This window comes from Passer domesticus, chromosome 2, assembly GCF_036417665.1.
Source record: "Passer domesticus isolate bPasDom1 chromosome 2, bPasDom1.hap1, whole genome shotgun sequence".
NCBI lineage: Eukaryota > Metazoa > Chordata > Aves > Passeriformes > Passeridae > Passer > Passer domesticus.
The window spans coordinates 126,194,502-126,220,134 of record NC_087475.1 but is presented as its reverse complement, the minus strand read 5'-3'; the positions used below and the strand labels follow the sequence as shown (position 1 = coordinate 126,220,134).

The window sequence follows — 25,633 nt, the reverse complement described above, 5'->3', positions numbered from 1 at the left end:
GCACAGGGTGCCCAGAGCAGCTGTGGCTCCAAATGTGAGCTGAACACCTTTTCCATATGCCTTGGTTGGAGTTACCACCACCCTGAGCTGTTTAAAGAAGCTCCAAAAGAGGGAGCTCATTCAGTTCCCTGTTTTTGGGGTGCTTCCCTTGGACAAAAGCCTTGGAAGATGAGCTGGGGATGGGATGAACTCAGGAACTCTGGAAAGCTTTTACCTTAGTTTCAATATTGCTGTTCCAGGGTGATGTGATCCTGCTGTGGTTGGTGCTGGAGGTGGCTTCAGTCATTCCAATGTGAAAATTAGGAAGCACGTGGTGCTTTTCCTGTGTGGGAGGAGCTGCACAGGGCTCTGTGTGCTTGCCCAGGGAAAAGGGGACGTGTCTGTGCCTTTAGTTTTGCTTGTGAGTGGCAGAAGGCTCATCCCATCCCAGCAACTGGAGAACATGGATTAGCAGGGTCTGCCAGTGCTGGATTTTCCCCTTGGGAAAGGTATCTTTAGCCTGCAGTTTTTCCTCCGTTTCCCCGGAGTAGATCCCAACTGGAGGAGCTTTGGTTTGGAGGGTCAGGAAGGCTGGTCCCTGTGGCTGACAGCTCAGTTTTTATTCTGCTAAATGGCCCAGCAGGACAGGGCATTGGTCATTTACCTGTGGAGCATTTAAGGTGTTGGATATTTGCACTTTCAGGAGAAAACAGTGAAGGGAAAAGCTGCTAAGAACATTCCTTTCTCATGACTGATGTGCTATAGGAATTCACCTTGTGCATTGAGTAATTTTTGTCCACCACTTTATGGTGTTTTGGATTTAAGGATTGCAAGGAACCTCCCTAAGTTTATTTTGCTCTACAAGGGATTCCAGCTACCAGGGATTCATTGAAAAAGTTTTATTGCAAAATTACACAATTGTCACCGTGTGGTACAAGAACAGACAATAAAAGCCATCAGACACCTGCATCCACATGATGCAAATTATTCACAAAATCCCACAGTGTGTTCTTGCCCTTTCCACCCCCCAGCCCAGCCTCCAGAACGTTCTGTGTGTGGGTTCAGTGCGCTGCATCACCGGGAAGTGTCCCACGTTTGGGGACAGCCTGGCATTGCCTCCTGCCTCCCAGCACCTGGGAATATGCAGTATAGGGCTTCTATGGCAGCAGGGAAAATTGGCAGGGAGACAAAGCAAAGCCATGTAGGTGCTCCATGCTGGTTTCAGGGAACTGGCAATTCCATTGGGATGCGTGGATTTTCCTCATCTCCATAATCTCACTGTTTGCCTTGTGGTGTCTCTCAGTGCGTGGCAAGTGCTGCAATGCTCCTGGGATAACATCAGCTCCTATAAATAGTGCTGACCTGATGATATCCCTTGAAGAGAAGTTGGGAATAGCCTGGATCAGGCTGTGAAACCTGCTAATTATCAGACATAAATATAACTATAAATACCTTTGTTTTTCAGGGTCCCCTTATCCAGGTCAGCTGACAGGGAGCTAAGTACCATGGAGCTTTCAGCAGAGCATAATTAGGAAGTCAGGTAATGGCAGCTTTAAAGCTTTGTGTTTAATTAAGCAAGAAAGTGGAGGTGAACCTGATCCCACTTCCCTGTGAGAAGCCAGCCGGGAGTGCCTTGGGTCAGCTCCACAGGGAGCTGATTGGAACCAGCTCTGGTCCAAACTGGGAGAGCCCTGGCAGTGGGAATGGAGTCTTTGCCAGCCCTACAGGCTGATGCAGAGCACTTCCAAGAGAAGTGAGTTCTCTGCCTGGTACAGCTGCCTGTTCAATTACAGCTGTTGGCCCCTCAGTGATCCCAAGGGGTGGAGTGTTAAGGAACCTCTGGTTACTCTTTCTAGAAACCCAAGCTGTGCTTTGAGCTCTCCCTGACATCCCAAAGCCCCTTAGTTCTCCATGAAGTGTTGATCCAAGCTGCTCTTGGCTTTGATTCTCTCCTTAAGGAGCTCTTGTGGTTGAAGCATCAAGCGCAGAGCGCAGGGTTAGGCAGGACAGAAGGACACAACTCCATACAATCTCCATACTCCCGTGCTGCCTTCTGCTCTGCTCCAGGGCCTGCAGGGGCTGGGCTGCACAGCTGGCCCTTGGAGCTCTGTTACACACCCCTGGAGAGAGAAGAGAGAAGTGGAAGCAGCAGTGGTGCCACAGGACACCCAAGCAGGGGAAAAGCAGCGGCGCTAAGCGTGCAGTGGGATGGAAGCGCTTGGGATGGGAGGGTGGTGCCTTGGCAGGGCTGGTGGAGCAGCAAAGAGCTGAGCAGGAGGCTTAACCAGTGCAGGGAGGAGCTCGGCTTCAAGGTGGCCACCTCAGCTGACTCCCGGTGACCCTCTGGTGCCAGGCTCCCCTGCTCCTCTCTGGAGGTGGGTTTGTGCAATCTGGAGTTTGGGGTGAGGTAAAGTGTACGCTGGTTTCTCCTCACAATGCACCCTGGTCTGAATAGCACCCATGGTTCGAGAAGGATACAAAATAGTGTTTCCCATTTGTCAAAATGCCCCCCTAAAAACACACACAAACCAAAGCTCTGGGAAAAAGAAACCCAATCAAAACAAACCCAACTACAACTCGTCGCGCATCTTGTCGCCTTTGGGCCTCACGAGCCTGCCAATGAAGAGGATGGAGTTGGTTTTAGTGTCCTTGATCATGAAGATGAAGGGGTGGTCAGCGTAGAAGAGTTTGGGGTTCCTCATCTCCTCTCGGCCGTAGATGTCGGCGTCGTAGGGGTTCCCCTCCGTGTCCCATTCCAGAGCCGCGGCGTGGAACACGTTGGACAGGTAAAGGTCTTTCTTGCCGGAGATCTTGGACAAGTCAGCCTTGGTTTTGTCAATGGCTTCTGTCAGGCCCAGACCACCCAGGTGTTTCTAGGAGGAGACAAGAGGTCAGTGACCCTCCCAGAGATGACACAGTGCAGGAGGGAAGAGGGGCAGCAGGCGTGCATAACCCAATATCCCACTGTCTTTCCTCCCATCCCAAAGAACCGCAAGGCCCAACTATTTAAGGACCTCCTTTACCTGAAGGTCATGGCTGACTTCCAGCACGACTTTTGGCAGCGAGATGGCCACTGATCTCTTCTTCATCTTGCTAGTCCACGTCTTGAGCTGCTCCTTGTTCAGCAGTTTCTCCACTCTCTCCAGAGGCTCCACGTGGTTTGGCATGATGAAGATCATGCTGGAGAGCTTGTGAGCCAGTGGCATCTCTACCACCTGGAGCTTCTCTGCCTCATCATCGTAGTAATTGTAGAGACCTTGAAACCAGAAGAAGGGAACAGTGAGATGTGGAACAAGGTGAATTCAGCCTGGACTTTCCCTGATGGGGAAGGGAAAAGACACGCTTTTGGGAGGTGGCCCAGCATTACTGGAGTTGGCTGTGGCTCTCATTTGTGTAATGAGCCAGGATTTGTTCCCAACAGCCAAGGAGCTCATAGTAAACATGGATTCTGTCTGCTTACAGGGAGACTGAATCAGTAAAACAAACACTCCTCTACTTTGTTCTCTCTCATGAGGCAAAACAATCTTGGAAGCAGCTGGTGGAAATCTGGGTAGGGGAGAACAATGATCCTACCTCCAGCTGGTCTTGGTGTGGGGCAGGGGTTTTCCCACTCACCTGTGCGGTGCATCATGGGCACGCCCACGGTGTAGGAACGGGTCACCATGAAGCCACGGTTGTCCACCATCTTATGGTGGAACTTCTCATCCCAGTGAGCTACAGGAGAGAGAGAAACACAGCTTGTAAGAAAAGGGAATGGGCGGTAAGTCCATGCACAGTTCCCAGCCACTGACAAAGAGCTGCCTCCAATGGCCCTAGGATTCATCCACCTTCCCTTGGGGCGGTGGATGATTTTTAAGGCCTCTCCCAACCCAAACCATTCCATGATTCTGTGTGTTGGCTCAGGGCATATTTTGGGTCACATGTTCCAAGAACTGAAGGTAGAACTCACGCTTGAAGAACATGGCGTTGACAATGAGGGCCCCATCAGTTTTCTCCACATCTTTGGTGACCTCTGGGAGTTTCCCATCCGTGGTCTGGGCTGCCCACTCATTGATGGACTTGAGGGCGCTCCTCTTGTCTCGGAAGTTGATCTTGGAGTGCTCGTAGTTGTAGTGCTTCTTGCTGTTCTTGACGAAGTCCTCGGTGAAGGTGATGGAGGCGGGCCCGTAGAGGCGGCTGCCGATCTTCCAGGTGACGTTGCGGGCGGTGCTGTTGCTGACCTCGCTGAGGAGCTCGGCCAGCCCGCTGTGCACGTACTCGTCGTTCAGCTTGTCGGCGCTCAGCACCGCCTTGGCCTGTGACGCCGTTGTGGCCTTGCCCCCGAGCGACACGAGCCCCAGGGACGAGGCCACGACCACGGGGGACAGCAGGATGTTCTCCATGTCCTTGTCTTTGGCCATGGCGTGGTAGAGGTTGAAGGCCAGCGTGGTGCTGCGCTCGGCCAGCGTGGTGGCCTTGTCGCTCAGCTTCCTGTCCTCCGAGGGCACGGCCGCAGCGAGGCCCACGAGGGCCAGCCCCACCATAATCCACATGGCTTCAGCAGCACCCAGCACCTCCCAGGACCTGCTGGGCAACAAGGTTCACCATCAGCATGAGCCAGAGCCTTCCTGGAGCATCCAGAGATCCCAGGGGCTCTCCGGAGAAACCCACTCCTTGCTGCAGTGGCAGTGACATTGCCCCAACACTTCATTGGGGTGCAGCCATCCCAAGTCCACCCTGAGCAGCAAATAATCTTCAGGAGTGCAGGCTGCACCCTGGCAGGCAGAGGTGTGCATTTGGAATGAAAGCTTCCTTCCTAAGCAGTTTCCCTATATTCCAGTGTTAATGTACAGTGAATGGTTTAAGGAAGGGTCAGGGAATGGAAGCAACAGGTATTTCTCATGTGATAGGGAGAATGGCTTTAAAGTGAAAGAAGGCAGGTTTAAATTGGACATCAGTAAGGAATTCTTCCCTGTGAGGGTGGGCAGGCCCTGGCACAGGGTGCCCAGAGCTGTGGTTGCCCCTGGATCCCTGGAAGTGTCCAAGGCCAGGTGGGATAGAGCTTGGAGCAGCCTGGGATAGGGGAAGGTGTCCCTGCTGCCCATGGCAGGTGCGGAAAAAGGTAGTCTGTAAGGTCCCTCCCAACCCAGCCATTCCATGATTCTGTCCCCAGAGCAGAAGAAACCTCTGCCCTGATCAGGGAAAGCTGAAAACATTTTGTGCTGCCCCTTGATCCAAGGGCTGTTGCAGGCACTGCGTGGCAGGGACCGTCCTCTCTGGGGACCCCGGCCTGGGCCCCAAACCCTCGGATTCCTTGGCACTAGATGGAGCACGTGAGCTTCCACCAAGCAGAGCTGGAGGCGGCCCTGGAGAAGATCCTGCACTTCTGATCAGCTCTGTTCTGCTTTGGTTCTCCTGTCCAGCCCTGCCGGGAGGTACCGGGGCAGAGGGAGGTGGGGGAGCCTCATTTTCCCCAGCAGAGCCTTCAGTTCGTGCCCGAGGTGGGTGGATCTCCTCCCAGCGCAGGTGAGCCCACCCCAGCAAGGGCTCTGAGCCCCCAGCTCTGGTCCATGTGCAGTCCTAAGTGCCTGGAAGCCCTTTGGGGCTCATAACTGGCCCCAAGCTCCCCTCCCTCCTGCCTTCACTCAGCAAACCTCCCTGCAGGCAGCTCCTCAGGCCCTAAATTCCCCCTCCAGCTTTTGGGGACTTCATCCTCCACAAGAACTGCATCATACACTACAGTCCTGTTCCTTGTCGGTCCTGTCCTCCCACCCTGCTCCTGCCCGGCCTCAGGGGCTGTCCCTGGCATGGGAGACAGGGAAAGGCTGCAGCAGGGTTAAAGCATTCCGAGCAGGAAGCGAAGGGCCCGCTGGGATTACACATGGAAGGAAACACGAAGCACGTAGCCCCGGGCGAGGAGAGTGCGCAGTTCCACCAGGGACCCTTTGCCAGAGTGGGAATTGCAACCTAAAATCCTTTCTGTTAAAGGGAAGATCCATCCCGGCTGCCTCAAGAGCAAAGACTTGTGCAACAGGCTCAAAACTGCCCTCGACACTCTTTTAAAGTGCAGCTAGGGTGACAAACAGTGGAAATGTGGGGAGGCTCCTTCTGGTTTTCTATTTCCCGTTTATTTCTAAGGATACCTTGAAACTGTTTCATAGTGAGGTCAACGTTTGCCTTTTTCTTTCTGAAAGAAAACAGATACAAGGAGTAGTTCTCTTGCGAGCAGGGGGTGGCCTGCACTGCTTCATCCTCAGCTTAAGAAAAGTTCATTGCTTCAGGGCAGGGTGTCAGATTTAGGCTCTGCTGAGTCACACAGCCCGAGATGGGAGAAATTTTGCCCTTTCTTGGATTACGGCAGCGATTATGGGTGAATTCAGAGCCCGTGGTGAAAATGGAGGGAATGTGGGGAATGCACAGCCAGCAAGATCCTCTCCTGTGCTCCCAGGGCGAGGGGACGCCCAGTGCCAGCGTGGCATTCCTCAGCCCTCCCCGCGGCTGCCGGGACCCTCTTTCCTGGCGGGATGTGATTTCTCCCAGGAGCAGGGCAGAGCTGCAGGGCAGAGGACAGCAGGCAGAAGGCCATTTCCGTGTCCCCAGCGGGATGTGACACTCGGTTAAGGCAGCAGCAGGAGGGTCGGGCCGTGCTGTGGCCGGAGGCTGCAGGGAGAGCTCTCCTTGCTGCGCTGGGATGGTGCCCAGGGTCCTGCAGGCTCCCAGGCTGCAGGATTTCACCCACACCAAGCCAAAGCTTCCCTTATCCCCCTTTTCCTCTTCCTCGTTCTCTGAAAGCTTTTCCCGCAGCTTCACTGTGACCACCTCTTGCAAACTGGAGGCGATTGGGGGATTTTTTAATGCTTTTCCTCAAAACAGCAGAGCCAGCTCGTGGCACAGTCCGTACCCCTAAACCCCACTTCCACCCACCCCACTGCAGCCTTCCCCCCCGCACCCCCTTCTCCCATACCATAACCCTGCCCCCGATTTTTTTTTTTTTTGCCAACCAGGACCCCAAAATCCCCCCTGGCCCTGCTGCAATCTCAGTTGGGTCTCCCCCCAGCCGGCCCGGGGTCCCCCGGGTGCCCCCCTTACCTGCGGGGTCGGGACACGGCTTTGCTCGGCTCCCTGTGCACCTCCCGGTCCCGCGGAGGGGGTATATAAGGGGCCGGGGAGAAACTTCTGGAAACTTGGGAAAACCCTCTCAAAAATGCTTGGGAGGGAGAGGAAGGGGAGGATCCGTCCCGGCTCTCTCCCGGCCCGCCGCCAATGGCAGGGAATGCCGGCCCCGCGCTGCAGAAGGGGGGTCGGGATGGATGGGGGATGCGCCTTCCCTCCTCCTGCCCTGCCTGTCCCCTGCCCGAGCCCGGCCAGGCCTCCAGCAGGGAACTATTCCCTGCCCAAACTGTGCTTTTGCCTTCTAACAGGGCTCTGGTCCGTCTTATTTCCATCCTCTCCCTGCCCCTGGCATCTGCAGCTGGATGGTTGTTGGCACCAAAGGCAGGTAGTGATATATTGATTTGTTTGTTTCTGGGCTGTCACCCTCCATATGAAGTGTCAGGGGTGGTGCAAAGGGCTTCAGCCACGACTGGAGCAGTCACAGGCAGCCAATGTTTAACACCTGCCCCATCCTGAAACGTGAATCTGAAATGTGACTCTGAAATGTGACCTCCAAGAGAGAAGAGAAGGCTCCAGGGAGAGCTCAGAGCCCTTCCAGTGTCTAAAGGGGCTCTGGGAGAACTGGAGAGGGACTGGGGACAAGGCATGGAGGGACGGGACACAGGGAATGGCTCCCACTGCCAGAGGGCAGGGATGGATGGGAGATTGGGAAGGACTCCTGGCTGGGAGGGTGGGCAGGCCCTGGCATAGGGTGCCCAGAGCAGCTGTGCCATGCAGAGGTTTCTGCTGAGTCACAAGTGCTGAAGCTCAGATCCAACCCTGTCATGTTTTAGGACAGCACAGGATTGTTTTCATGGCAGCCTGGGATGGAGGGATATTTGAGGTACCACCCCCCTCGTGGATGGTTACATCAGCAGAAGGATGCTGCATCCTTGTGTTCTTTAATTGATGTCTATGTCTCCCTTTTAATCACACTGTAATTGCATTTTTCCCCCTAATTTTGGCTCTGCCAGGCTTTTCTGCTTCCCTCTGAAGATGGGAGTCTCAGCAGATCTCAGCCTCCTGTTGCTGTAGTAGCAAACAGCATCTGATTTTTCCTTCTGGCTTTGAATATTCTGCTTGTTGTCTTGGAAGCATCTTGGTTTGGAAGCACCATTCCATTCCCCTTCATAGCCCACCTATTCTAGAAGGTGGCTTCCAAAAGTGACATTTTTTTTCCATCTGAACTGTTCAGATGGTGCCATGTGAGTAGATACATCTCATCCCAAACAAGGGGAGATCTTTGAGACCTCCCTGTAAAAAAATAGTCTCCATCAGCTGCAACAAACCTGGTGCACAGTGATGTTTAGAAGTCTGGTCCCTTCAGGGAGGGATTCATTAGGAAAAAGAGCTTTGGAATACCTTAGGCAACAGATTTTGGTACAATACTGTCTTTTGGTGAAGTTAGCTTTGCTTTATGTCTGCATAAATGATCAACAATGGGCCCCCAGAGTTTTTATAGGACAATTTTGACTTTATTAGAAATTAATTTGCTGATATCAAACCATCAATACCAAGGTAAATGTTACTGCTCTATAGCAGCAGCATGTGCCAGCTGAGAAATGAGAAAAGCTCCTTTAAACTTCCACCAGCTTCCATCAGCTCCTTTTCTCTGCCAAATTCTGAATTGCTCCACCTTCAAACCCTGCTCTGCAATTACTTCCCATGTAAGATTTTTTTCACCTTCCGAGTGAAATTTAAAATAAACTCTTAAACTTTTAATCTTGATTTTTTTCACCGCCTCCCAGCACCAAAGTCCTTTGACACGCTGGGGGCTCTGTGCTTTGGTCCTTTGAAATGGCTTTGCCTCAATAACATGAATTTGGAGTAGAATGCAAATAGTTGTGTTTGAGGGCTGGGAGCCCAGCATAAAGATATTTCAGATTTTTCCTGAGTTTTAAGTGTATATTTCAACCTGGTCCTGCTGTCCCTCCAACACAACCTGATAAGAGCCACAAAAAACCCCAGTGGGATGTGAATGTGCAGCAAATGAGTCAATTCTACCAAAATGTCAGCAAACAGCTTCATCCTGACTGTGAACAGTTTTGTCCAGGGTCAGAGTTCTGCAAATCAGGCTGATCTGCGCTGCTGGGGAGGATTCCTGCTGCCCTGCAGTGATTTCCAAGCGCATCAGGCTGTGCACAGGCGCTCCCAGCCCCCACAGTGCCACGTAGGAGCTCCTCCAGCGGTGGGATGGGGACTGGGAAGGGGGAGCCAAACTGGGAGTTGCCGTCTTCCTCTCCTCTGCTCATGTAATAAGCGGTTCCAGCTGCCAGAGGGACACATCCCCTCCTCCAGGCCAGCTCCTCCCCTCCAAACCGCACTTGCGCAGGGCAGAACTCGAGATTCTTTTGTCTGGAGTTATTTCCAGCATGGGTTGGCTTTGTGGGTTTAGGGCAGTGCAGATGCACTGAGCCTTAAATTAAAATGCACCCAAAGTTTTTGTGACCTGGGTGAGATCCTACAGCCCCCAAGACAAAGCAGAGGGAGATTTCCAAGCTGTTGTTGCAGTGCTTGGAAATGGGTGTGGAATCCAACGATACCAGGAGTCCAGTTCTGTGGGAAACAATCCATGCCCAGCCATGGAACATCCAGATTGGTGCTGTCCTGGTTGTTTGGCTCCTTGTTTCAAGCAGTGTTACTAATTCACTTGATTATCTTTTGAAGGAGTGGTTCATTTCTACGAAAGCAGACACTGTGTGTTCTTTGGACTGGACTTATTTAAATATAAACTCCAGCAGCTTTGCACTTTCACAGTGACCCAGGAGACTCATCCTGTTTTCCTGTGCTGGAGACAGCCTGTCATCTGTGCTGCTGTGAGGCAGTGCTGGTGCAGGATCTCTGCTTTCCAGGAGCATGGCTGAGGAGGGCAGGGATGCTGGGAGCCAGCACTGAGGAGCCTTAAAATCACCCCATGGGCAGGGACACCTTCCACTGTCCCACCTTGCTCCAAGCCCCGTCCAGCCTGGCTTTTGGCATTTCCATGGATCCAGGGGCAGCCACAGCTTCTCTGTGCACCCTGAGCCAGGGTGTCACCACTCACACAGGGAACAATTCCTTCCCAATATCCCCTGTAACCCTGCCCTCTGGCAGTGGGATGCCATTCCCCCTTGTCCTGTTACTTTCTGGCTTTATAAAACATCCATCTCCCTCTTTTTCAGGAGCCCCTTTTAGGCAGTGGAAGGGGCTTTGAGCTCTCCCTGGATCCCTCTCTTGCTCTAGAACTAGTCAGGGCTTGCCTGCTCCTTCAGGTCCTCACATGCAAAGATTTTGGGGGAATTCTTCTTCCTGGCTCAGCTCAATGATAAGTTTGGCCTCAGCACTTCAGTTTCCTCCCTGCACACCCTCCTTTGGCACTGTGAGCTCACTCGTGCAGCCCCAGGCACCGTGGCAGCAGTGCCCTGCACTGGAGTGGCATCCCAGCCCTTCTCCCCCTGTGTGGCTCTCAGCCATGCCCAGCTCTGGCCTGGCTGGAGCTGGGAGGGCCCAGCTTTGTGTGAGCAGACAGCACACAAAGGATGGCAGTGGAGCAGAAAGGCTGCACCCCGTGGATCCGTGCCCTGGCCTGTCTGGAGTGCAGCAGTGAGAGCCAAACTCCTGTGCCAGCCTGCTGTGCCAGCTCCAGGCTTCCAGGGAGCTCACTGGGTTTGTGTGTCCTGAAGGGGCAAATTTGTGGATCCTCTGCAAAGCACTGATCTCCTTTTGCTTCCTCAGCAGGTGTGCTGGAGGAGGAAAAGGAAGAGGAAAAGATCTGATTGCCATGGAGGAAATTCCCCATCCATGGCATCATCCAGGTATGTCACAGTGCACAAACCAGGGAGGACAGGCTACAGGGGCTGCAGCTGCAGCTTTCCCACAGGGCACAGTGCTGAGAGATTCCCTTGATCCCAGTTTGTAATCCCTGTTTAGTACTCCCAGAGAAAAGTTCAAAATCCACAGGGTTTCCTGCCAGCACAGCGAGGCAGGGGGGTGGAATTCCTCTGGTGCTTTTGGGTGGAAAGAATGACATCTGTGTGGCCTCAGCAGAGAGCCAGCACTGGTGGTGGCAGGTTGGATTGCAAGACCCTGCATCCCACACCTTCCTGGGAGCTGGGCTATGGCAGGAGGAGATGGAATCTTTGTGGATGTGGCTGCAGGGATTTGCAATCCCTTGGGAGGAGCCACGGGGCTGTGGGGTCCTGAGCTGTTCCTACACTGATCCAGGAGCACTGGTTTGGGGTCGTGGCAAGCCAAGAGGACTCCAGGATGCCTTTTCCAGGCTAATGTTTGGACTCAGTGGTCCTAGAGGACTTTTCCAACCTTCAACTCGGTGGTTCTAAGGTGAGCACTGGTGATGTGCACTCCTTACCCTCTCCCTTCTGCCTCACAGTGACTGGGGCTGGCTGGATCCTCCCAAAAAGCAGCCAAAAGGAAAAGCAGGTGCTTGGTTTGTCAGCCACATCAGCCCCACGGGCACAGGGGCCATCTCAAGGACAGGATGTGAGAGCACCAGGGCTTTGGGATGCTGCAACATCAGTTTCTTCACTGGAAAAAGGCAGCAAGGAATGTCCAGTTCCAGGTTTTCACCCTTTATTAGAAAACACAAGCAGAGAATGCCCAGGTGGTCGATCTGCTCTGCGCGGAGTGGAACTGTGGTGGGGCACCTCTCTTGTTAAAAGCTGCAGTGAGCTCCCCTTTTCTCTTCCTGGCATTTTCCAGGAGCATATGGGAATGTGAAAGGTCTGAGCTCTGCCTGCCCTTCCCATTTGGTGGAAGCTGAGAGGAGGCTCAGCCCCACACGCTCCCCCCTCAGGAAACTGGGATATAAAAGGAAACTGTTCATTCTGGAGCCAGCTGAGGGAACAGAAACGCCCCTAAACCCGAGCCTGGCCTGGAGAGGGATCCTCAGCAGCCAATCTTCTGCTTCCAGCACAGCACTGCTCAGGGCTGGAGGCGGGGTGGGCTCAGCCTGTGCTGTGTGTGCAAGTGTGTCACACAACTGCCCAGTCCTACTGCTGTCCCTAAAAGTCTTTTCCCTGTTGGAAATCAGGTTCCCAACAAGCCAAGTGCTAAAACTGCCGCTGTTGATGGCAGAGGAAGGAGGGGGCTTGGTGCAGGACAGGGCTGGGGCTGCTGGCTTTGCTGCCCTGGGGACTTTGGGGGGTTGGTGCAGCAGTTGGAAGGCAGGAAAGGAGGAGGGGAGGGATGAATCCCAGGAAGGACACGCTGGGCTCAGCGCTGGGCAGAGGTCCAGCAGGAACAAACAGCGTGTGCACTCCTCCTCCTCAGCCAAGTGCTGGGGATGTGTAAGCAAAGGGATGCTTAGGAGGGGCCTTGGCAGCCTCTTTGTCTATTCTGCTCTTGCAGAGGCAGCAGAAAAGCTGCCCAGAGAGATACAGCAGGAATCACAGGATCTCAGGCTGGTTTGGGTTGGATGTACTATTAAAGCACATCCAGTGCCACCCCTGCCATGGGCAGGGACACTTTCCACTGTCCCAGTTTGCTCCAAGGTCCATCCTGACCTTGGACACTTCAGGGATCCAGGAGCAGCCACAGCTTCTCTGGGCACCCTGTGCCAGGGCCTCCCCACCCTCCCTGGGAACAATTCCTTCCCAATATCTAATCTAAAATCTCTGCTTTAGTGTAAAACCAAACAGGAAAAGGGGTTTCATCCTTCCCCACTTTCCCAGGACCATGGTTGCCCCAACCCTGGGGGTGGTATGCTGATCTGATGGGACCAAACCAGTTTGTGTCCAGATCTGAGCTACTGCAGCTTTGCTTGGGATGACAAAATGTACCCACTTGGAAGGCAGATGTCCCTTGCCATGGGTCCAGATTGGGTCAGGGGGCTTAACCCATAACATGGAAATTTAGGATAAGTCTGCAAGAGGCCAGGATGTATTCCAGGATGTATCTCCAAGGCCAGAGACCTTTAGGAAAAAAGTGACATCTTCCCTGTGTGATGAAACCCCACTTAGCCTGAATATTGCTGCCTGCTTCAAATATGCCAGCAGAAAATTGCAGTGTGTTTTTCCCAGCTACTTTATAGATTGCCCATGAAAATCTGGCAGGGAAGAAGTGGCAGATTTCTGGAAGATTCAAGGATCCCACATGATGCAACCCCGCTGCATTCTTGCAGAGCGACGCCTGCTCCTGGGAGCTTCAGAAGGAGCCACTCACACTTTATTCCAGCTGCCACTGGGCTGTATCTACACATTAAAGACTTTTCCAGGGTCACATCCCTGTCCTGCCACAGCTCCTGCTGTTGCAGAGCCACATTCCTGCCTCAGGGATGTTAATTTTAGAAGCAAAACACACTCTCTGTTTTCCGTCTTTTGTAATTTGCAGGGAGGAAACTTGTGGATGGTCCAGTGAACTTTTCTCTGTTTCAGAATGAAGCTAGAAGGGCTTTTTCCTGGTCTTCCCAAATGCATTTAGAAACTCTTCGGCATGTTCAGTTTTGGGAACAGTCATGTCCTTGGTAGTAAGAACACAAGATATGAATCCTGGAGCAAGGGAAGCTCTGTGGCTGTTGGATGGGATCTGCTAGCTGAGACACACAAGGCAGATCTGACTCATCACATCAGAGCTGCATCTGCAGATGTCCCAGGATTTTATAAAATTGGGCAAGGCTGATTATCCTCTGTAAAATCTGGGGAGACTGAGGCATGGAAGGTGAGTTTGGGGCACAGTCAGAGCCAGGCTGGTGTGTGCTGCTTTCCTTCTCCACAAGGATGCTGAGGACTTGACAGGGAGTCCCAGAGGCATCGTCTCCCTCCCTGCACAGACACTCTGCCAAGGGCTGGGACCCCAGGATGTGGAGCTGCTCTGTGTGGGATTATCCCAGCTCCAATCTCATCCAGCAGAGATGGATCTCATGGCCAAGGATCACCTGGATTTACAGAGCAGCCTCTGTATCCTTGTCTTCTCTCCCTGCTCCTGGTTACTGTGCTGTAAACCCCAGGCAGGAACAGGCTCTGCTTTGTGTTTTAGTAGCCTGTGGGACCATGGCTGATGACTTTCTCCAGTGTGGATGCCCAAACTGTGCTTCCCACAGTGGGAAGAGGTGCAGGAGCTGCCTCTCTCTGCACACTCCAAGCTGCTGGCCCAGCACTCAGCACACTGAACATCTCCTCCATGTCCCTGGATCTGACAGGCTGTTCCCAACACTGGAGGAGGCATCAGAGCTGTTGAATTTGGCTTTGTACAGAAGGTCTCTTGTTCAGCCTGGGGCAGAGGTGCTTGGGAGAGGTGGGGTGGGAGGTTTAGATGAATGAGGGTCGTTGTTTCACTCCTGATTCCCTTCAGGAAGGTGCTGGATGTTTCCCAGCCGTGCACAAACAGCTTGGATTCAGTCTTTGAAATCATTTGCACTTCTGGAACTCTGTTGGCTTTGACGTCAAGACCTGAATGCCCAGGGATCACTCCTGGTTTGGGACCCAGGGGACGCTGTGGTTACAAAGACACGTGTGAATCAAAGCCTCTTAGAGCTGCCCTCCTCCTCTCCTGCCTGGATCTGGCTTAGCCCCATCCAGTTGGGAATTATTTCAAGCTCCTTTGCTGCCTGAACACAGAGAAGCAGCAGCAAAGAACTTAAGGCAGCTCCTGAGTTTTGAACATTTCAGGATGCACAGTGGGAGGGAAACACTCAAATTCTGAACTTCCAAGGATTTCTGTTGGATATGAAATACCCAGGTCTGGTTATTGTCAGTTTCCAATAACAAAGCTGTGTGCTGGACATGCAAAATAATGGAGAAACTGCAATTTGTTCATTGTGGTCTTCATTTTCCAAATTCACCTCCCCAAATTCAGAAAATATCTTCAGTGACTGTGATGGCACTTGTCTTGATGAATTAACAATTTAACTATGATTTTCTCCCTAATTCCAGTTAATAGAATCATTAGATCTGCTGGAGGCAAGTTCATCAATGTGGGATGCACAATGAATCCACCCTGGGCTCTGTCTCTGATTCACTACATGCCATGAATCCAGCAGCTCATCACTGCCTGAAGCTTTCCTGACTTCCCTGGCATTTGCAGGAAGGTGCATGGTCACCCTGTGGAAGCAGGTACGAAGTGGGGCAGGGTGGGGGGGACACCCAGAAAGCCCTGCAGGAATCTTGGGCACCGCAGGGCTGGTGTAGAGTCAGTGCAGACAAATCCTTGTGGCCATGAGAAGCACTGGGCTCATGGCACTGTGCACTCCAGGGGTCCTTCAGGGCCTCATCACCTGTGTTGTCCCATTGGCTGGAAAATCCCAGTGCTCTGGCTTCAGCTAAACAGATCATTGTGTGCCTTGGTGCCATGCTGGGGCAGCAGGACCACTGTCCTTGAGGGTGGGATCAGGGTGAAAAACCTCCTCCAGCCTTGGCTGCCACCAGGGTTTCTGTCTCCAGTCCCAGCTCCAGTCCCACGCCCTGGATCCTGCACTGGGAATTCACTTCTGGCTCTGTGTGGCTGTGGCCATGAGTTTCCCATGCTTCAGAAAGTGCCACGAACCCACAATAAACAGCACAGCCCCTGCAGTGCTGTCCCTGAGCTCCCCTGGTCCCCACTGCAGCTGGTGCTTAAACACTTGGGAGAATGAGAATATTTGGGATTTCTGGGCTGCAGAAGTGTCAGTGTGGAAAAGGCTGCACCAAAACAGAGAGACCAGCGGAAATAGATGGGTTTAAAAATAGTGGAGACAGAGAGGGGCTGGCTGGGATTCAGGAGCTACAGAGAGCTGGGGGCACACAGATCCAGTTAGGGCACTGCAGGACTCGTTTAGACCCTGCTCCCACCCACACCAGCCCTGGGCACAGCTTCCCCTGCAGGGACTGCCCCTGCCCCTGGCCCTGGCACTGCTCCCCTTTTAGGGGTTCCCCAGGGAGCACTGCCCAGCCAGGATCCCACCCAGCTCCACGACATCCCCTCCGTGCATCCCCAAACCCAAACCACCCCCCCAAGCCCCAGGGAATCCAGGGAATCTCTCCCCAGGCGGGCAGGGACATTCCATTCTCCCGTTCCTGTCCCCGTGTCCCGGTCTCGCTGCTCCCCCCGCTGCCCGGCTCCGGCACCATCCCGGGCTGGCTCCAGCCTTCCCCAGCCCCCAGTCCCGGGAGGAGGAGCAGGAAAGGCTCGGTCTCCAGCGCACAGCCCCGGGATGTGCCCCAGCAGTGCGTCCTGGGAGCCCCCTCTGCCAGGGAGAGGTGTCTCCCCTTCCCCTTGCCCTGGGAATCATGCTCTTCCAGGCCAGTCCTCCCTGCTGCAAGGAGAAAAGCAGAGCCAAGAGGAGTGAGGCTAGCAGGGTCAGGAGGGAAAAAGGAAGGAAAGATGGATGTAGAAGCCCCTGGCATTTTTGTTTTGTTGTTTTTTCTTGTTTTGGGTTGGAAAGGACCTTAAAGATCACCCAGTGCCAACCCCTGCTTTGGACAGGGACACATTCCACTATCCCAAGTTGCTCCAAGCCCCGTCCAACCTGCCCTGCAAGGGAAACTTAACATATTTTGGACTCTGCCAAATATAATTTCAACTGTTATTTATTAGATTTATCACTAGAAATAAGATTATTGTATAGATAACCCCAAACTGTGTGAGCATGGCATGGGTGCCCGAGCAGCATGTCAGGAAATTCCTTGTTTCTTTCCAGGTTTCAGTTTCAAAGATGCTATTCTGCCTGGGAGCAGAGAGAGGGAGTCCTTCTCCTTCTCTTTGAGGGACCTGCAGGGTCCTCTTCTCCTGAAGAGGGTTCCCCAGGCTGCCCAAATCCCAATTGCCACGAGGATTATGTGAACTGCTCTTCTCTTTCCCATGCCAGGAATCTTTCCTTGTCTCTCTCCAGGGACAGAAAGAGAGAGACAAATATCTGCAGGAGAATCTTGGCAGAAAGACTGTGGGGATGGGAGTGACTCAGAGCAGCTCTCATATAAAATCACACAATCATAATGGGACAGAATGGTTTGGGTGGGAAGGGACCTTGAAGATCATCCATGGTGTCTGCCATGGGCAGGGACACCTTCCACTGTCCCAGGCTGCTCCAAGCCCTGTCCAGCCTGTCCTTGGACACTGCCATAGCCATAGCTTCTCTGTTTCAGGGACATGTCCATGTGTCCCCAGGGATGTGCCAGGATGCACAAGCAGCAGGCAATCCCTTCAGCAGGGAATGGCAAGGGCTGGCTTCCTACAGGACACAAGGCTGGAGCCCCCAGGGGGGGTTTGCAGTGATACCCTTCAGGTCTCCCACTCAGCTCTGGTCCAGAACTGCAGCCTCCCAGTAAACAGCACCCAGGAAAGGGGGTTTGGCTTGTAGGGAATTGTTTTATTTCCTTTAATTAGCTGGATCTGAGCTGGATGGAGCCCAAGCCTGTTCTGGGTCATCAGTGAGCCCTGAGCTGTGCATGATCAGAGCTGACAGCCCCAGTGGTGCTGGTGCCAATGCCAGCAAACCCCACTGATCCACCTGGAAAACCCCTACAGGTCTGACACGAAACATTCATGCTCAGGGGATGGATATTTGAGATGAAACCTCAGCAGCAGTTCTGCTCAGATCCCCTCCTCTCCTGAATTTGCAATTGCCAGCAGCGAGGAAAATCTCTGCAGAGTAACTCAGGGATTGCTTAGAGCCCCTTGCATTGGGATAACCAAGTGAAGCAGCAAGTTTTACCCTGTATCTATCCAGGAGAGAGAAATTAGAGCCTGTCAGGGTTCTTGGAGCCTGGCCGGGGTGATTTACCCTGTGCACACAGCTCCAGATGCCTCCCTCTTGCCTTCCTTCAGGACACGCTGCCTCCCGCAGGGAGCTGCTGGCTGAAGGGGGAATTGAAGGCATTTGTTATTCCCTGACACAGTCCATCACCAGGCTGCCTTCCCAAGGAGCTGCAGCTCAGGGGCTTGCCTTGGAGGGAGGAGCTGCTTTATCATGGCATGGCAGCTCGCCCAGGGAAGAGCAGGGAGTCAGCTGGGATTGATTCTAGAGCCAGAGTTCTGCTCCTGTGGGGAGGCCAGGGGTCAGAGAGATGAGCCAGGCTGCAGGAGGGAGGCAGGCAGGGGGTTTCACTCTCCTGTGAGCACTCCAGCACTGCCTCCCCAGCCCAGGCTGGCAGGCAGGACCCAGCACCAGCACTCTCATCCCAGTTCCCAGAGCTCTGTGCCCTTCCCTGACCTCGGCTCATCAGAAGCACAGAGTTGGTGATGCTCCATCAGCTCCATCCCATGCCTGATTTGTGCTTGCTGCCCACCCTCTCTGCACCCCCATGTGTTTCCCTTGGGGAGTCCTGTTCTGTCTCCAAACCCCTTCTGCTTCCAAAGGATTTATTTCCACACTCCCAGCTCCCCTCTCTGTCCTATAAACGGAAAGGCTTAGGCAGGCACTGCTGCACATTTAGAGCTCTGTGACCACGAGATTGCTGCAGCCAGCCCAGTCAGCTGATCCAGCCACACTCACTCAGGGAATCATTTTCCACTGATGTCCAAGCTGTGGCTGCCCAGAGTGGGGGGAAAAAAAGGGAGATGTGGTGTGTTTGGGATAACTGGTGAAGGAAAAGCACCCCTGGAGAGGGGGGCACATCTCTGCCCTTCCTGTATCCTGAGCTGCTGCATCTGTCAGGGTAAGCAATTGTAGGATGAGGTTATGAACCAAAAGAGGGTGGATTTACATGGGATATTTAGAAAGAATTCTTGGCTGTGACAGTGGTGGGGCCCTGGCACAGGGTGCCCAGAGAAGCTGTGGCTGCCCCTGGATCCCTGGAAGTGTCCAAATCCAGGCTGGACAGGGCTTGGAGCAACCTGGGACAGTGGAAGGTGTCCCTGCCCATGGAACTGGATAAGCTTTAAGGTTCCTTCAACCCAACCAGTCTGTGATTCTCTGTTATTTTCCTGAAAAACAGGTCCTCCTCTGGACTCTTCCTTCCATCTCCAGCTTTCCAAGATCTCATTCCAGGTTCTGTACCTTGAGAAACTGATGTGTGCCCCGAGGCTACCCTGGCCCTACTGAATCCCACAGGTTTGGAACCATTGCTGTTGTGTGAATCCTGAGTTAAGGTCTCGTGTCACCAGCTCTGGCAGCTCCTGCTTGGTGGCCATGGCAAGAGGCACCTTCTGCCCCTGTGGCTTTGCCACTTGGCCTGGAGGAGAAGTGGAGGTGGAAAATGAGTGACTGCAGCTTCAGCAGATGGTTATCCCGTGAATCATGGGCTGCCTGGCTGCGTGGTCATCCTGGATGGCTCCTGCTGGACCTGTTTGTGCACATGCAGCTGAGCTGAGGTTTCCTGGCAGGGCTGAGCTCCCTCACGTGCCCTGCCCAGCCCTGGCTGCACCTCAAGGCCACCACAGGGACAAGTGGCACATGAGATGTCTCTCTTTTGATGCCCAGTCTCCCTACCCATGTGATGGAGCAGCTCTTCCCAGTATTCAGAATTCCCCTCTCCTCCTTCCCAAAACACACAGCTGGGAGGGAGTGGGCACCTCTTGGACACATCCCCAGCTGAACTCAGGGGATTCAGGGAAGATCTCTGCTTCTTGGCTGATCTTAAGCTGCCCTCACCCCTTGTTGCTGTGGGGGGAAATCTCCAGGCAGAGAGAGGGGCAGGAGGGGATGGGTGAGAGGGAAATTCCTGCCAGGAATGAGTCACCCCCTCGTGCTATGCCTGGAAAAACCAACTGCTCCCATCCTGCTGCAGTGCTGGGGCAGAAGGAATCCCTCATTCCTTTGGGATCCCTTTAGGGACAGCCTTTATATTTTCCTGCTTTAAGGTAAGTTAGGCTGGAGTTTCACCCACTTCAGGGAGAAGCAGCAGAGCCAGGGATCAAATCCCAAATGACTTCTCAGTTCCTGGCTGGTGAGGCACAAAGCATAGGGTGACTTTGTCTGGGTTACCCACATCCTTTGTGTCATTTTAACTGAGGGAAAAGATTTTAGATTAGATATTGGCAAGAACTTCCTCCCTGTGAGGGAGGTGAGGCCCTGGCACAGGGTGCCCAGAGCAGCTGTGGCTGCCCCTGGATCCCTGGCAGTGCCCAAGGCCAGGCTGGACAGGGCTGGGAGCAGCCTGGGACTAGTGGAAGGTGTCCCTACCCATGGAATGGGTGGTCTCTGAGTTCTTTTCCTACCCAAAACAAGAAAAAAGAAAAAACATTTATTTCTGCTTCCCACCCTGCTTAGCATTAAATTTTCTGAACGATTCTCCTGCACAGGAGCATCCTCCTGAGGATGTGGAATTTGCAGGAAACATCTCCTGCTTGTGCAAAAAGCCTAAAAAAACCTATTTTTAATCCAGGAATACTGGAGATGGTTTAGGCAGAGAAAAAACAGCACTAAACCAGCTTTGAGTGTCCTTTTGGGTCTGTGGTGGAGCTGCAGCATAATCCAAACTTAACTTTGCTGGGGTGCAGGATTCATGCTCTGGGAGAATAACAAACCACCCCTTCAGGCTGAATCTGGGGCTGATGGCTGGAATTTGAGGAAATCCTGCGTGTTTCTAATCTTAGGCTGCTTTTTCCCTGGGTAGTTTATTTCTTTAAATAGAAGGGCTTAAATGGGATTGACTCCTACAATCCTTGTGGCCTGGCTGGGCTGTAATCTTTGATGGCCAGCGATGGGCAGGGATGTCACATCTCACATCCCTTCTGCTTCTGCTGTGAAGGGGGAACACTCAGGAGCCCTCACTTCCTCAGGAGTCACCTGGAGATGTGTCCAGCTCCATCCTGCCCCCTTGGAACAGCAGGGAAAGGACCCTGGTGTCTGACAGGACCCTGGAACTGTGCCAGGGCAGGTTTAGGTTGGATTTAGGGAAAGGTTCTTTCCCCAGAGAGTGCTGGGCACTGCCCAGGCTCCCCAGGGAATGGGCACGGCCCCACAGAGCTCCAGGAGCTCCCAGGGATGCCCAGGGTGGGATTTGGGGTGTCTGTGCAAGGACAGGAGCTGGACTTGACCATTTCCCAGGGCTGAGAGAGGAGAAATGCCAAATGTGCTCTGGCTCACATACAAAACTGGTCAGGGAGCTTTGTCCCCACAGTGTGCAATGGCGTGAGGAAAGACCTTTTTTAGGATGGCAAATTATGCATCTGAATGTCCATTTAAATTTCAGATCTCCAGGAGAACCATCCACCTCATCCCTGGCGAGCAGATCCAGGTTCCTCCACAGTTTTCCAGCAGGATTTGCAGTGGGTGGTCACAGACTGGAGAGCTTGGCAGCTTTTTCAGTGGTGCTGTTTGCTGCAGGAACCACATATTTTTACCCTTGTGTGGAATAATCACATCCTGATGAAATCCAGGATTTGTGCAGCCAAGCTGACTTTGCAAGTGCCACCACCCTTCGCAGCTGCCCAGACACCAACCCTGGATTTCCTGCTCCTCTTCCTCAGCTCTTCAAATCCTCCTTCCTAAACCAATCCTGAGCCAGAAGAGCACATCCTGGAGGACAGCTCCCACTCCATTTTTTCCATACTGGGCAGCAGCTCCCACACCAGGATGCCCTTATCTCTGTACACCCCTGTGCACAGTGTCCTTGGCTGCCCCAGCCTGCCCTGTCTCACCTTGCTGATGGATCTGCAGCCCTCCCTCAGGGCACAGGGGAGCCCCATGGAGCCTTTCCCTTCTCCCAGCACCCTGTCTTGGAGCGTGTGGGAAGCTCAGTGCTCCTGGGAGGTTGGGATGAGTCAGTGTTTGCACATCCTGAGTCACTCCAGGGAGTTGCCAGAGAGGAGAGGGGGATGCCCAGTCTCATCTGGGGGTGTAAATATCCCAGGAAGTTCTGTCTGAAGGAAAATTCCCATTGAGAGATCACCACCTTGTAGGGTTGCTTGGGCCACCACCATGGACCAGAAGTGTCACTCCATGAGGAAAAGTTGTTTCCTGCTTCCATGTGAATCCTTTCAGATGGCCCACAGCTGATTATTTGGGAGGGGTGCCACATCCCCAACCCATGGCTGTCCTTGGAAACTTCCTGGGACATGCCAAGGGGTTCCTCTGGGCAGCTTCTTCAGAGCAAGTTTGTGGAACCAGGGCACCCAACACGCCCGGGAGGCCATGGAGGAATGCCAGGCAAGTTCTCAAAGCAGGGCTTTTGGGATGTCTTTTGAGTAGAATGAATTCCCAGTCCTCCCACTGATTGCAATTTTTATCACTATTTTTTGGGCTTTTTTGAGCTAGAGATGCTCCTGAGCTCTTGTGATGGCTTTGGGAGTGGGTTGGCTCAGGAGTTCACCCCTGGTGCTCAAAGCAGGTTTAAGATGTAAAAGAAAGAATGGACACCCTTGCTGACACCCACAGGCACCTTGTTGTCCTCTGTGCCTTGATGAACCCCCAGAGAACACCACAGGATACTTCAAATACACACCCAGGCTTTAGATTTTTACCTCCATTTCCACCTTGAATGGGATAAATTCCCAGGTGAAGAAGAGCTGGAAGAACACCCCAGGATTTTCTGTTCTCAGAGTCCCTGCCTTTAACATGAGCTAAATATTCTGTGCTTGCTCAGAGCAGAGGCTGAGCAGGGAGTGAGGCCAGAAAAACAGGAGGTCATGTCAGACTTTCTTTTTCTCTCCTCTTAACACTGAAATAAAAATACATCTCAAGCTTGTTTTGGGATTAACAAGAAAAAATTCCTCTTGATGGGAACCATCTGTGGCCGGGAGATGCCGGCTGCTCTCTGCTTCCCACCCTCACCCAGACGCTGTCATTCGGGGTGTGTTCCTCTCCCAAATATTATTCCTCTCATCCCTGTGCTGGTGGGAGGAATCCCAACTATTTAAGGAGGCTTTTCTCCCAGCATTTCAAAGCAGCAGCAGCTGGTGGCACCTATGCAGGATAATATTTGCTCTCCTCATTACAGCCCCAGCGCCCAGCACAGCTTGCTGGTGGCTGCTGGGCTCGGAGGGGAAACACTGCAAGTGGCTTGGCTGTGACCTTTCCACCCCAGACGTCACCTCAGGGTCACAGCAACATCTCGAGGCCTCTCTGGCCTGTCCCACAAACCAGGAGGGAGATTCCCTGGCTCTGCCTCTGCTGTGCTGCTGGAAATGAGCGCGTTGGTGCTGGTCCCTTCATGGTGGTGAAGAACGAGGACATTTCTGGGGTGGACCTTGGCCCCAGCTGAGGTTTTGGGTGGGAAATGCAATTTCTGGGCTGGGTTGGCAGCAGGAGGATGAAGAGGTGCATTTGCAGCATCAGGAACTCGAGAGGTTTGGAGCAGGGAGGAGCCTCCAAGGCCAGGAAGAGGAGAGGAAGCTCAAGGTGAATCCAGCAGAAGCCAGGGCAGGTCTGGCCCGGGAGGAAAGGCTGGAAGTGTTGCTCTGCTCTCTCCATGCAGCTGAGGAGGCTGCCTGGCTGAAACGTCTCCTCCTGGCAGGTTGAGCAGGAATCTGGGAGCAAGATGAGCCCAACAGGTTCTGGGCTGTGAAAGCTCCTGGATGGCACCACATCCCTAGCCTGGGATCCAGGAGTGAACTGAAATGGGCCCAAATGAGCATTTTGGGGGCTTTCCCAAACCTGGCTGGATGAAGGATCTTTGTGTGGGCCTTGACATCTTCAGAGTGATCCAGGCCTGGCTTGGGAGGTGGTTTGGATTCATTTGGAGAAAGGAATACAGGTGCTGTGCTTCACCCATCAAAAAGCAATGTACAGATTAAATTTGTAGAAATTTATATAAACTGCTGGAACAGCATCATGTAGAACAACATTATATTGTAACAGGAAGAAAATGTGCTGTTTTTTTTCTTTTTTTCAAGTTGTTTTATTAGAAATAGAGGGAAATGGATTCACATAACATTTTTCAGACAGTGAGGTTTTGAACTCTGGGAGTTTAATTTCAGCAGTGTTTGTGCACACACGCTCCATCTCAGGCAGGCTGAGCTGAGGCTGGGATGGGTTTTTCATCCCCTGTGATGGGGTCAAACCCCACATCTCCATCCAAGAAAAATTTGGGATGGAGAGGATCAGAAATCTGATGCTCCCCCTGACCTGGCTGAATAACAGGGGCTTTGTTCAGGGATCCAGGACAGGGATTTTATTTCAGTACCTGCAAAGAAGCTATGAGAAGAATGCAGCAGGTTCCTCCCAGCCTGGAGAAATGCAGAGATATCTCCAGAGGTGTTTAATATTAACTGGAGCAGGGCACATCCCTGAAGGGTTTGATTGTGAGCCTATCTGTGTTTGTACCCAAACATCACCTGCAAATCCACAGCGTGGCCAGAGCTGGAGCAGGTGAAAGTCCTCCTGGAGGGAGCTGGATCAATAATGGGCTTGTCAATAAAGATCATCCCATGCTGGCAGCAGGAATGTGAACCATGAGCCCAGACCTTCCTGTGCAGGCACAGAACAAAGGCCTCAGCCACGAGGCTCTGATGAATGTGTTGGTGAAGAGGAGAGGAGAGGGCTGGGTGGGCAGGGAGCAGAGGGAAGGAACAAAGCAGCCCTGTGTGCACGGGGCAGCCAGGGAGAGAGCTGGGATTTGCCTTCCAGGCTGGATGTGATGGCAGCTCCTCCAGCAAAACCCACTGGGATTTTGATGCAAGCAAGGCTTGGCCTTCACACTCATCCTCTCTGACTCCTCTGGTCAGATGTTATCAGAGCAGTTCTTGGTAAGGCTCCTTCTCACAGGGCAGGGAAGTCTTGCACCACACAATGACAAATATATTTCCATCCTAGCTGTGTCAGCTGCATTTGTTTATTAAGTGGACTGCACTAGAAAATGCTGTTAAACAAAGTTTAATTTAAAACAAATTAGTTCAGAGATGCCTTGAAGTTCTCCCAATATATCTGGAATCATGGAATCATAAAGGCTGGAAAAGACCTCCAAGATCATCAGGTTTAATCTTTGACCAAATCCCACCATGGCCCTAAACCATATTTTGAAGTGCCACACCAACATGGTTTTTTACTATGGGTTTTTCTTTTTTCCACAGGAAATTTGTGTTTATCCTAAGCTTGATACTAAGAGCAGGAGCTGGAGGTTTTGGATGGCTTCATTCCTTCCAACTGTGTATTTCATGTGGGGAAAAAATGCCAGCAAGTGAAAGGTCACCAGCTTGGGATACAGGACTAAGTCTTGTCACTTGGGGGACCCTTTGTGGCAGTGACTGTCCTTGTCAGGACTGCCCAGCTCCCCTCCATCCAGAGGGCTCTGCATGCACTGAACAGATCCAGCATTCTCCAGCCCTTTGAAGGGCTCGGGGGCCAGTCCAGGGGTTGTTTCCCCAAGACAGTGGTATAGGGGAACATCCTTTAGGGCTTCAGAGGGACAGGAGAGCACAGGGTGCTCTTCATCCTAAGACAGACATTCCTCACCTTGCCACCACCACCACAAAAAACTGCTCCTGGCTCCTCCAGATCTTCTCAATTTTATATTTATTGTATTTATTTCATATTTATTTACCTGTTATTTCCTCCCACACACAGCAAGAGTTCAGTGCAGTCATCAGGGGATGCTGAGGGTGACAGGGACCTGATTTACCTGCTCCAATAATCTCTGCTGCTGACTTTCCTCCTGTTTATTACATCACTCTAATCTCCTGGAAGGGGTTGTTGGTTAACTCCCCCAGAGCAGACAAACACAGCTCTTGTGCA

General features: G+C 52.7%; 1 protein-coding gene and 1 long non-coding RNA gene across 3 annotated transcripts; one reads left to right on the top strand and one right to left on the bottom strand.

Moving 5' to 3' along the window:
- Nucleotides 1-863: 863 nt before the first annotated feature.
- Nucleotides 864-7,204, bottom strand: SERPINH1 (serpin family H member 1). Its single transcript, XM_064411142.1, has 5 exons — nucleotides 7,048-7,204; nucleotides 3,929-4,542; nucleotides 3,595-3,693; nucleotides 3,003-3,235; nucleotides 864-2,852 (listed from the first exon to the last, which is right to left on the bottom strand). The coding sequence occupies exons 2-5, from the start codon at nucleotides 4,509-4,511 to the stop codon at nucleotides 2,550-2,552; spliced, it is 1,218 nt and encodes a 405-aa protein (XP_064267212.1). The 5' UTR covers nucleotides 4,512-4,542; nucleotides 7,048-7,204; the 3' UTR covers nucleotides 864-2,549.
- A 79-nt stretch (nucleotides 7,205-7,283) lies between these two features.
- On the top strand, nucleotides 7,284-24,433 carry LOC135295082 (uncharacterized). 2 transcript variants are annotated; one of them, XR_010357147.1, is made up of 5 exons: nucleotides 7,284-7,456; nucleotides 10,825-10,904; nucleotides 14,979-15,158; nucleotides 18,957-19,072; nucleotides 21,156-24,433. It is a non-coding gene; the product is annotated as an uncharacterized LOC135295082 (long non-coding RNA). The 2 variants fall into 2 exon arrangements; XR_010357146.1 differs by lacking the exon at nucleotides 18,957-19,072 and having other exon boundaries at nucleotides 7,288-7,456.
- The last annotated feature ends 1,200 nt before the right edge of the window (nucleotides 24,434-25,633 follow it).